The 12,279-nt window shown below is 51.3% G+C and overlaps 1 protein-coding gene across 1 annotated transcript in view; it reads left to right on the forward strand.

The window, feature by feature from the left end:
- The window catches only part of LOC123745437 (uncharacterized), a 350,652-nt gene that overhangs the window by 137,288 nt on the left and 201,085 nt on the right, over positions 1-12,279 (forward strand). The window contains exon 5 of the mRNA XM_069300596.1: positions 5,484-5,635. Within this exon, the coding sequence (XP_069156697.1) occupies positions 5,484-5,635 (152 nt within the window). The remainder of the gene's footprint in view (positions 1-5,483; positions 5,636-12,279) is intronic.

The following is a 12,279-nucleotide window of genomic DNA, read 5'->3' on the forward strand; positions in this document are numbered from 1 at the left end:
AGCCAGTCAGCTTGCTTGCTAGCCAGGGATTTGGTTCTTTCCCAGCTCGCCGAGTTTGGGTTCTTGGTGAACTGGAGGAAGTCCCATCTGGTTCCCTCTCGGGTTCGGACTTGGCTGGGTCTCGTTTGGGACTCTCGAACCGCCTCCTTGTCTCTCCCTCCGGAGTCTCTCCTGCGGCTGCGGTCCCGCCTTCGTCTGTTTCTGGAGGGCCCTCGGGTCACCCGGTGGTTGCTCGAGGGGCTGTGCGGGAGACTGAACTTCGCGATGGTGGTCTACCCGCTGGGTCGGGTTTGGCTTCGACGGCTGTTCTGGTTCCTTCGGGGTTCCCCCTTCCGCCTCTCTCGCGATCGCAGAGTTCGACCCCCGGGGGCCTTGCGTCGGTTGCTGCGTCACCGGCTTCCTCTTTGGGTTTTTCGGGGTTCAGTGCCTTGGCGCCTACCCGAGCCCTCGCTCGATGTGTACACGGATGCGTCGTCTCTCGGCTGGGGTTTTGTGACCAGTGCTCACCAGGCCGGCCAGGGGCGTTGGGATCCGTCCTTCCGTCGAGCTCACAGCACGGTGCGGGAGTTCGCGGCAGTGTGGTTTGCTCTGGGGAGGATTCGGGTGGCCCGCGGATCGACGATTCGGCTCCATTCGGACTGCTCTCCGGTGGTTCATTGCCTGAACCGCGGGGGTTCGATGCGGTCCTTGTCTCTTTGGGGTTGGTCGCTTCGGGTGACTCGTCTGCTGAGTTCTCAGGGTTTGGCTCTCCTGGTGGTTCACGTACGGGGCGTGTCCAATGTCTTGGCCGACGCCCTGTCTCGCTTCGTTCCCCTCTCCATGGAGTGGATGGTCGACAACGAGTCCTTCCGTTGGCTTTGCCAGACGTTCGGGCGCCCCGAAGTGGACCTCTTCGCGTCGGCGTGGTCGCGGCGTCTTCCCGTTTATGCGGCGCCCTTCCCCGATCGCGAGGCCGTCGGGGTCGATGCCTTTCGGCTAGACTGGTCGAGGTGGGGTTTCCTGTACCTCTTTCCCCCGGTTCGGCTGTTGCTCCAGGTCCTGACTCGCTTAGAGACTTAACAGGGGAGAGTTGTCCTTCTGGCCCCTTGGTGGCCGGCCCAGCCTTGGTTTCAGGCGCTGGTTGCTCGGTGTCCGAACCCGAGGGTTTTCCCGCGGCTTCGCCTCTTTCAGCAGATCGGGCCGGTACGTCACGTGGCTGGTTCGATCTTCTCCTCGAGTCTTCGCGTATGGTTTTTTTTGACTCGAGTCTATCATCATCTCTATGGTGATCAGGTGGCCTCCTTGTTGGTGTCCCACCTGAGGGCTTCTTCTCGGCGGCAGTATGAAGTTTCCTGGCGTTCCTTCCGTTTCTTTTTGCGTCTTCGTCGTGTTAGCTCCTTGTCTGTTTGGGTGGTCTTGTCCTTCCTCTCGTGGTTGTTTCAGAACCGTCATCTTCTGCCTAACACTGTCGCTTCGTATCATGCGGCGCTGGCGGAGCCGCTTCAGCTTGCTTTCGGTATCGATGTTACGTCTGCGGCGTTTCGCAAGCTGTCTCGTGCATTGTTTCACCTCCGGCCTGCTCATGCGTCGCCTGAGCCGTCCTGGTCTTTGGACAGAGTGCTCGCTTTCCTTTCATCTCCTCATTTCGTTGTGGCCCCTTCGGTCCAGGATTGTTTTTCCAAGGCACTTTTCTTGTTGGCTTTGGCCTCTGGGGGTCGGGTAGGGGAGCTTCATGCTCTCCTCCGGCGCAGGGGTTTCTGCTCTTTTGGTCGTGGTGATTGTTTTGTTCGTTTGCAGCCGTCTCCTTCTTTTCTGGCGAAGAATGAGACTGCTGCGTTCCGGAGGGGTCCATGGGTGGTTGATGCTTGGTTGGTCAAGCCGGGGGTGCATCATGTTTTGTGTCCGGTTGCGGCGCTTCGCCGTTATTTGCGCGCCACAGCTTCTGTGTCCGGGGACGCGCTGTGGGTTGATCCGGTTTCCCTTCTTCCCTGTTCGCGGGTTCGGGTCTCTCAGGTCGTCCGCAGGGTTATTAGGTCCAGCCAGCCTGCGGTCTATCCCCGTGCCCATGACGTTCGTAAGTTCGCGGCTCTTGCTGCCGTCTTTGGGAATATGTCTTGGTCTGATATTCGGGCGCGGGGATTTTGGCGGTCGAACAGGGTCCTGGCTGCTCGTTACCTTGTGAATGTCCCTGGGCCTCGTCGGGCCTGTGTTGCTTTGGGTCGGCGGTTGCAGCCAGTTGTCTCGGCTTCGAGTTGAGGAGTGAGCGACGACCGCCTCCCGGGTAAGTCCCTCTTTTTTCTGTCTGTGGGTAGTTAGCTCCGGGGAGCCGACGGGGCTCCCCCCAGAAAACCAGTGTTGAATGTAATGAAACGCCATTTTCTGGGTGAGTCCTGGAGGCTCCCCGGCATCCCTCCCTCCCTCCGGTCGGCGGTTTTTCGCGTTTTTGACATCCAGCCTCAAGAACTGAGGTGTGGGTAGCCGGCGCGGGGGGTCTGGGGCTCCCCCTTCCCCCTCCCGGGGAGGGGGGAGCTGCGCAGACAGCGGCGCGGCGGTGTGTGACGTCACACTAGTTTGCTTGTTTTCGGTTGGGGAGTTCTATCCACTAGTTCGGTTTTTGGTAGCAATTTTAACCAGAATAGGGGTTTGTTTTGGGGCGCTTACCTTTCTGGGTGCCTGTTCCGGTCGATGGCAGACATAGAATGCTTCCAACTACACGGGGGCTTCTATAGGCCATTGCTCCCCTTGCCTCTCTGAGGGGGCCCGGTTCTGGCCGTGGTCCCCGGTAGGCCTAAGAACTCCATACACATGACTGATGCCAAAGTCTGACATTAGCATATCAGCCTGGGATAGCTCCGGGGAGCCTCCGGGACTCACCCAGAAAATGGCGTTTCATTACATTCAACGCTGGTTTTTTTTACCATGTGGGGTTTGTTTTGTTATGCCTACCTTTCTGGGTGCCTAACCCCGGTCGATGGCAGATAAGGAAAACCCCAATTACAAAGGGGTTTTCCAGGGCCATTGCTCCCTGAAACCTCTCTGAAGGGGCCAGGTTCTGGCGCTGGTCCCTGGTAGGTCTGAACTCCTTAGCTAATGTCCCGGTCTAATATAACATACATTAGCCCGATAAGCTCCAGGGAGCCTCCGGGGCTCACCTAGAAAATGGCGTTTCATTACATTCAACGCTGGGTTTTTTTCATTACAGGTATTATTGTACTATAAAATTATCTTTAATGAGAAGCCACTTTGAAAGACTAAATTACATAAAAGTTCCATAGTGAGTTTGCCTATTTCTTGAATTAATGGTAATATTCACTGCATTGGGAACATATAACCTGATACTGAGTTACTTTAGTTGTTAATAAGAGCTCTAATTTGATCACTTGTTTTACAAAGGGTTTGGAAGGACTGAGTTTTTAAGAAAGGGTCTCTGTTGGTCATTTTGGTCTAGATTTGGATTTTTCAATTGACTTATCTTTTAACACTTTCGCTCACCCTGCACGCCACCCCTCAATAGTGCGATATGGGACCTAGGGTGTCACGGGAGCGCGCGTAAATTCTGAAAAGTGTATACTCTCTTCAACTTTGTCACCTTAATTCTCGTCCTGCAAAATTAAATTTGGTATCATTGTGTTCGCAATAGAATTCTCTACAGCACTAAATGCATATAAACTCCAAAAGCCCGGCTAATTACCCGCAGCAAACAGAGAAAGTGCGAACGAGTTACCCAGGAGCGCGCAAACGCGATAAAATGTTTTCACTATTTTCACTCTGGTCACCTCAATTTTTGTCCTAGGTCTTTCATTTTGGTCTCAATGGGTTTGCAATAGAATTGTCTAGAGGAACATTAGCATATAAAATATAAAACCTGGTCACGCTCCAACCGCCGACGAGTTGAAGACGGGCCACGTGTTAGCCGGGAGTGAGCGCTCAGACGCCTTCCAGCTACACTCCCAATTCCCTCCCTTTTAAAGCCTTTCTTTCGCAATTTTCTTCCTGGAAGGGCCTTGTTCATGATCACTATCCATCGTGGAGTAAGGGTAGATAGTTTCTAAAGCCGCAATAAGAAATATAGCCACGGAAAATAGCCGAAATGTCCACACGTTTGAGATGCGAGGGGAGGTGACATTGGTCACAACAGTGGAGCGAAAACAATGGGCCCACGGCATGTGCCAAGCCACCTGAGGGCCACGAGGCTCAACAAAGAAAATGGGAAGACATAGGCGCACATTTTAAAACCAGTCCCAAAAAAATCGGATAAAAACCCGATTTTTGGCGATTATTTAAATTGGATGACGCAATGCTGCGTCATCCCCGGTATTACCGACAGTAAACGGATGACGCAATGCTGCGTCATGCCCGGGCGAAAGTGGTAATGAACTTGCAGAGATGATTGAAAAGTTCCCTGTAGTACTAGTACAAGTGTGTCTTCCTGCCTGATTGTACATGATCCTCGCATGAGTGTCAGTGTGTCACCCTGCCTGATTGTACATGATCCTGGCATGAGCATAAGTGTGTCTTCCTGCCTGATTGTACATGATCCTGGCATGAGTGTCAGTGTGTCACCCTGCCTGATTGTGTATGATTCTCGCATGAGTGTCAGTGTGTCTTCCTGCCTGATTGTACATGATCCTGGCATGAGCATAAGTGTGTCTTCCTGCCTGATTGTACATGATCCTGGCATGAGTGTCAGTGTGTCACCCTGCCTGATTGTGTATGATTCTCGCATGAGTGTCAGTGTGTCTTCCTGCCTGATTGTACATGATCCAGGCATGAGCATAAGTGTGTCATCCTGCCTGATTGTACTTGATCCTGGCCATATGGCAAGGCAAATTGCACTTTCGGGAGTTATCAATATTGACACTCTTAAAAGCTACAGTAATATAAATCAATATGAAAGACAAGCAGTTGCAACATTAAGATAAATCTTTCCATACATAATCAGTTTAAGAATTCACTTTAAGAGATAACACTTGAAGCCATTAAACAAACAGCAGCAGCAGCAGTATCTAAAAGAGTGTCATAATGGTGTTTAGTGAGTCGAGTCCACTTAGAGGAGCACGTCGTGTGCAGTTACTGAGGCTGACAGTGTCCACTTAGAGGAGCACGTCGTGTGCAGTTACTGAGGCTGACAATGTCCACTTAGAGGAGCACGTCGTGTGCAGTTACTGAGGCTGACAGTGTCCACTTAGAGGAGCACGTCGTGTGCAGTTACTGAGGCTGACAATGTCCACTTAGAGGAGCACGTCGTGTGCAGTTACTGAGGCTGACAATGTCCACTTAGAGGAGCACGTCGTGTGCAGTTACTGAGGCTGACAATGTCCACTTAGAGGAGCACGTCGTGTGCAGTTACTGAGGCTGACAATGTCCACTTAGAGGAGCACGTTGTGTGCAGTTACTGAGGCTGACAATGAAATTTGTATTTGACATTTGTCATAGTTATTAGCTTAAAAACAAAAAGTGAAGATTAATATTTCTCATCAGATGTATGCAATATTTTCTACCAGCATTACAGATGACCGGAATGACTCGAGAGATCTCTCTAGCTGCTGGTGGTCTCCAGAAAAGCCGCTCCATAACTTTGAACCGCCAACTGCAGACTATACTCAGGAGGACATTCATGATCTTGTCACTGAGGATGAATTTATGCATGCATTGGGTAAATAAATTTATTTTTTCTTTAGCTTTTATAGAGATATGATACAGTATTAGGTATTGCATATGTGAGCAAAATTTATAGGAAAGACTTGTTATCTTACTGGAAGCTCATATATATACTGGATGCTATATATAGCTTACTGGATGCTATATATATAAAATTTATAAGAAACATTGGTTAATGTCAGTGGTTATATCTGAATAAAAAATAATTTATTATATAAAACTATAGTTGAAATTGTGTTTTTATTGCTGTGAGAAAGAAGCGCCTTTTTCAATTTTGTCAGCTATCTTCTACCCCTCTCCCTCCCAACAGCAACATGTATGATAGTTAATATAATGCACCAGCAAGCTTTTATAGTGATTAAGTTAATACTATAGTCATTGACAACAACATGATAGTGTGTACTCACCTGTTTGTACCTGCTGGCTTGAGCATTAGCTCTTGATCATGCCTTTCTAGTCTCTGCTTGTCTAAAGCAATGTCCTATTTCCCCTGTCATATCAACTTTGTATAATTACCTAAGTGTAGTTACAGGATCTATAGCTATGTTTGTGGTGTCTTGTCTTGCCAACACTAACATATAATGCTTTGAAACTACTGACATTTTTGGCCTCCACCATCTTGTCACTTAACTTGTCCCAACCGTCTACCACTCTGTTTCTTATCTTGAGGTTATCTTGAGATGATTTCGGGACTTTAGTGTCCCTGCGGCCCGGTCCTCGACCAGGCCTCCACCCCCAGGAAGCAGCCCGTGACAGCTGACTAACACCCAGGTACCTATTTTACTGCTAGGTAACAGGGGCATAGAATGAAAGAAACTCTGCCTATTGTTTCTCGCCGGCACCTGGGATCGAACCCAGGACCACAGGATCACAAGACCAGCGTGCTGTCCGCTCGGCCGACCGGCTCCCCAAAAGAACAGAACACTTTCAGAATTTTTGCTACAGAACACTTTCAAATTTGTTGGCACCTTTGTATCCTTAGCTTCAATCTACGACATCTTGTTCTTGAGGTTGCCGGCTTCAGGAATTCCTCTCTGGCAATTTGGTCAATTCCTGTTATTATTTTGTAAGTGGTGATTATATCTCCCCTTTTTATTCTATCTTCTAGTTTTGGCATTTTTAACACCGTTAGCCTCCTTCAGAACTCTTGTTTTTCAGTTCTAGAAGCTATGTTGTAGCATGCCTTTGCATCTCTTCCATTTGTGCCTCTTGAAGTATGGGTACCATACAACTGCTGCATATTCCAATTTTGGTCTCGCAAAAGTCTGTGTGTGTGTGTGTGTGTGTGTACTCACCTAGTTATACTCTCCTGTGCTTCCAGGAGTTGAGCTTCGGCTCTTTGGTCTTGCCTCTCAACAATCAATCAACTAGTGTACAGATTCCTGAGCCTGTTGGGCTCTTATCATATCTACAGTTGAAACTGTGTGGAGTCTGCCTTCACCCACGTCACTGCCTAATGCATTCCATTTGTTAACTACTCTGACACTGAAAAAAGTTCCTTGTAATGTCTCTATTGCTCATCTGAATACTCAGTTTCCACCTGTGTCTCCATGTGCATGTACCACCAGTGCTTAATAAACTGTCCTAATCTACCCTATCAGTTCCTCTGAGAATCTTGAATGTGGTGATCATGTTTCCCCTAACTCTTCCTTTCTGGGGGAGCCCCGTCGGCTCCCTGGAGCTATCCAGGCTGAATCCAGAACTAAAACAAAACTTTATAACTTTCGTATCAGTAAAATGTATTTTCGTATACATTTTTGATATGTATAACTTTCTGGCATCAGTCCAAGTGCTTGGAGTTCTTGCCTACCGGGGACCACGGTAGCCAACCGGTAGTTCTTGGCTGATGTGATTACTGGCTGGTCGAGTGCCTCTGGCTCCGGTTTTGTTTCAGTTCTGTGCCTTGTGGTGTGGACTGTCTCTGTCGGTGGGGTGTGAGCCAGGAGTAAGATTCCATGGTACTCGGGCTGCATGCGCTTAAGGCTTTCTTCCCAAGATGCCCTGTAAGTACTGTCCTAGGGGCTTTGGGCCACCTTCCACAAGTCACCTTGGGATCTACCTCCGCTGTGTCCTTTACTGCTCGGTACTGGGCCGCCCTTGGAGTCAGCTGGAGTTTTGTTGCCTTTGTTTGTCTCTGGGTAGGTGGTAGTTTTTGTCACTGGTAGGGGCGCGGGGTACTGCACAGCTAGTTTTCACCTATAACTGTAGCCAGCTCTGTTCCGCCTGGGTACGTTTTCCTCTTGTGGGGTTTTTCTTTTGCTTTTGCCTGGTGGGGGGTTCTGCTTTTGTGGTCCCCCTTGGCTGTTCTAGGGGTTTTTCTATAATGTTTTCTGTTTGGTTGTGCTCCCTGCTTGGCCCCGTGAGTGGACACATCCCGGGGGGTTCAGCTTTTAGAGGTTTGTTTGGTAGACTTGGGTGCCAGTTCGCAGTACCCTGCCTGGGCTTTCCTTAGTGTGTTTCTAAGGCTATGGGCTCTGGGAAACCCCACGGGGGCTCTGTTGACCGATGGATGTGACCCCCTGAGTCCCCACTCGCGCCTTGCAAGTTTGAAGGTTGCTCTGTTTCCTTGTCTCATGGTGACACTCACCTGTTTTGCCTCCGTCTTGCTGCCTGTTGGGTCATTAGATTTTTGACCCGGAGTCGTGCGACAGGTGTTGTCTGTATGTGCTCTCATTCACCCGGGCCGCTGGTCATGATAAGCGGGTGCAGGTGGCTGCGGCGTTGCATGCTAGGTTTAGGTTGCTGCATCACTCTTGGTTGGTTGTGGCCCCGGATGCCCCGTGACTGCCCCGTTTTGGTTGTTGGGGTCCGGACTTGGGAGTGGGGGTCGCTTTGGCTCTGGTGCCTTCTGCTCTTCCTAGTCCTTCCCCTTCTGTTGTGCATACTTCCTCCCCTTGCTTCCGGCTCCAAGCCGTAGGAGGTTTTCGGGGTTGGAACAAGGCCTGGTTGGGTTGAGACTCGGGCAGTCTTGGGGGTTTTCCTCTTCCGGGGTGGCGGCAAAGGCATTCGAGCCTGTTCCTCCAGCCGTGCTGTATGGGTCTGACCAGTGGGCTCCCATCCTTAACGTTTTGCACAGATCCCTCGGCTTTTCCTTGTGAGGCTGGGGTTTTGCGGGTACGGCTCCGCCCCGGGTCCTGCCGTTGAGGTTCCCAGGGTTGGGGAGGTGTTGCCTGGGGGTCCTTGGCCCCATTTTGCCCCGCTTGGGTCTTTGTACCCTTGGTGTGGGCTTGCAGTTTCTCAGAGTGGGGTTTTTCCTTCTCCCTCTGCGTTCATGTTGGTTTCGGGTCAGGGAGGGGTTCGAACCGAACCCCTCCCTGGGTTTGGTTCCGTGTCCCTTCGGGTCCATCAGTTCCGTCATTCCTGGGGGTGTGTTTCACCCCCTTTTCCTACCTCTTTTCGCTCTTACGTCGCGATACTGTTCCCTTCGTATCGGGGTCCCCCTGCATGTCCCTTGATCAGGGGTGTCTTTTTGTCCACATGTTCCTCCATGCATTTGTGCTTGCTTATCATGGTTCTAGTTGGTTTGTGAAGATCTTCGTGCCTTCCGATATTATTAGAATATTTGTTGACTTCAGGTGAGGTTTCCCTCTCATTCTTTTTTGGACTCGTTGGTCCCCTTCTGTCCTCCTTGTCTTCTTTCGCTTCTGTTTCGCCTTATTTTGCTTTCATGTCGTCTCTCCTTCCTGTTTTGACATTCCTCGTATTCATTACGCACGCCTTGGTGGTGTATGTACGATATGTGTATGTACAATATGTGTGTGTGTCTGACAGGTGTACGAGCTGCTCCGCCCGGTAGACGGGTGGTGCGGTTTGTACCTCGCGTGCCGGAGCCGGGATGTTTGTTTCGTGTTCTGGGCGGTGTACTCATGTGTTCCGCGTTGTTTATCACATTTTCTGTGGGGAGCCCCTACGGCTCCCTGGAGCTTATCGGGCTAATGTGTGTTATGTTAGACCGGGACATTAGCTAAGGAGTTCAGACCTACCAGGGACCAGCGCCAGAACCTGGCCCCTTCAGAGAGGTTTCAGGGAGCAATGGCCCTGGAAAACCCCATATGGGTGGGGGTTTTCCTTATCTGCCATCGACCGGGGTTAGGCACCCAGAAAGGTAGGCGTAACAAAACAAACCCCACATGGTAAGAAACTACAACAAAAACCGAACAGAGAGGTAGAAAACTCCCTACAATCCCAAGGAAACAAGCAAACAAGCAAACATCACACTTTACTGCCGCGCCGATCGTCTGCGCAGCCCTCCCCACCCCGGGAGGGGGAGGGGGGAGCCCCGGACCTACCGCGCCGGCTGCCAAGCTTCAGTTCGTTCGCTAATGTCAACCGGGATTGACGCTTCTCTGGCCTCAGTTTCCTAGGCGGTGTTTGCCTTGTGTGGCGTTCACTGCCGTGTGTTGTGGTGTGCGGTGGCCAGGAGTACTTCATCAGTGCCGGGGCTGCATGTGCTTAGTGGCTGACTTCCCTAAGCGCCCTGTGAGTACTGCCCTTGCGTTACAGGGTTATCTTCCCTGGGGCGTTCGGGAACCATTCCCGTAGAGGTTCTTGCTGCTCGGCATTTGCCTCGCCCTTGGGGCCAGCTGGGGCTTGGGGCCCTTGTTTGGCCCTGGGTAGGGATTGGTATTGTGCTGGTTAGGGCGTCAAGGTGTTGCGCAGCCTGCCACCTAAGCGGCGGCCGGTTTCTGTTGCCTCTGGAGACGGTGTACTTTTGCGGGGTTTTTCTTTTGTTTTTCATTTTCTTGCCTGGTGGGGGTCTGCCTAAGGTGGTTATAGTTCCACTGGTAGTGTTTGGCGGCCCTCTGCTAGGCCCCCGTGCTTGTACACGTCTCAGGGGTTTTCAGTGCTATAATCTACCCTCTTGTTATGTTTGGGTTTCTTAACCGGTTAGCAACACCTTGCCCGGGCTTCCCGTAGTTGTTACCCTACGGGCCCTGGAAACCCCTGTCTGGGCTCGGGGGACCATTGAATGTGTCTTCCGGGTTCCAACCCGTCTTGAACGGGATCGTTGGTTGCTGTTCCCTTGTCTCCGGGTGACAGTCGCCATTTTTACCTCCGTCATGCTGCCTGTTGGGTCACTGACACCTTGACCCGGAGTCTTGCGAGTGATTCTCTGCTTGTTCTCCAGTACTCTCCTGATGTTATTACTGTTCAGAGTACAGGCGGCATCCATGTTGCAAGCTAAGTTAGGTTGCTGCAACATGCTAGGTTGGTTTCCCACTCGAATGCCCGTGGCCGCCCCGTTTGGTTAGGTGCTGCTCGCCCCTTTCTCTCCATGTTCCCGGCTCCGGACCGTCTGCGGGTTTCGGGGTCGGGGCGGGGTTCAGTTGCGGCAGAGACTCGGGCGGTTTTCGGGGGATGCCCCGTTCGGGTTGGGGACGGAGGTTTGAGCCTGTGCCTCCTGCCAAGGCTTCTGGGTCTTACCAGCGGCCCTTTCTTGTTGCCTTTCCCATGGGCTCTTGCTTTTCTTTAAGGGCGGAGGGCTTGGAGGACGGCTCTGCCCCGGGGCCTCTGTTGTTGGTTCCCGGGGCTGTGGGGGTTGCCTGCTAGCAGTTCTGGGGCGGTTTTGCCCCTTCAGGGGTTTTTCTGCTGTTGGGCGTCGTTTTTCGCCCTTCCAGTCTGCTAGCTTCCCACATTTGCTGGCGCGTTTTTGTGTATTAAGCGTCAGTCACAGCCCCTGCTGGCGGCCATTTTCGTCTGCCGGTTTCACGGCGTGGCCACCAGGGCGGCGTTGCGGTTTGTTTACATGCGTCTGGGTGTGCGAGCGAGCGTCTCTGGTGAGTTTTCAAAAAATTTGCAGGGTTTTTGTTCTCCTGTTGTCGTTTCTTTGTTTTTCTGGTGTTTTCTTGCCGTTGCCTGTTCCTCTGGGAACGTTTGGGTGTTGATTTTGGGTCTGAGCCTCTGGGTTTAGGCTCAGTGCCCCTGGCTGGTATGCTTGCTCCCACACCTTGCCCCTCGGTTTTCGGTCTGTTGGGACCGTTTTCCCAGGGCGTTCTGCTGGGGTCTGTGCTTTGCCTTTTAGTGGTGTTCTCCGCCGGCAAATGTGGTGGTTTGGGCTCCCCCTGGTTCGATTCTGGGTTCCTTTGGGTTCCTTGGTTTCGTTCTGGAGGTTTCTTCCTCTTGGGCCCCCTTTTGTGGGTTCAGGGGACTTTGTTTCCTCGTGTGAACCAGTTCTGCCTTTTGGGGTTCCGGGGTCTTCCTGGCTTGCAGACTGAGCTTTTTGGGTCTTGGCACATGTTGTGGTTGTGCTGGGACTTTGTGGTTTTGCTGTCGAGGTGGGCCTTTTGATGCAGTTTTGTGCCTTCTTTGCCTGGCCGGCGTAGTGCTCTTTGCCACTAGTCGGCGGCTTGTGCTTTTACAATATATGTCCTCACCTAGTTGTGCTTGTGGGGGTTGAGCTCTGGCTCCTTGGTCCTGCCTCTCAACCGTCCGTCAACAGGTGTATCGGTTCCTGTGCCTCTTGGGCTCTGTCATGTCTACATGTGACATTGTATGGGGGTCAGCCTCGTTACTTGTGTGAGGAGTCGCCACATTACTTCTTAGTGCTTTCCCGTTCCCATTCTGACACTCAAAAAAAAAAAAAAAAAAAAAAAAAAAAAAAAAAAAAAAAAAAAAAAAAAAACTGATTCTATCTGTGGC

The sequence above is a fragment of the Procambarus clarkii genome, chromosome 44 (assembly GCF_040958095.1).
Source record: "Procambarus clarkii isolate CNS0578487 chromosome 44, FALCON_Pclarkii_2.0, whole genome shotgun sequence".
In the NCBI taxonomy this organism is placed as follows: domain Eukaryota; kingdom Metazoa; phylum Arthropoda; class Malacostraca; order Decapoda; family Cambaridae; genus Procambarus; species Procambarus clarkii.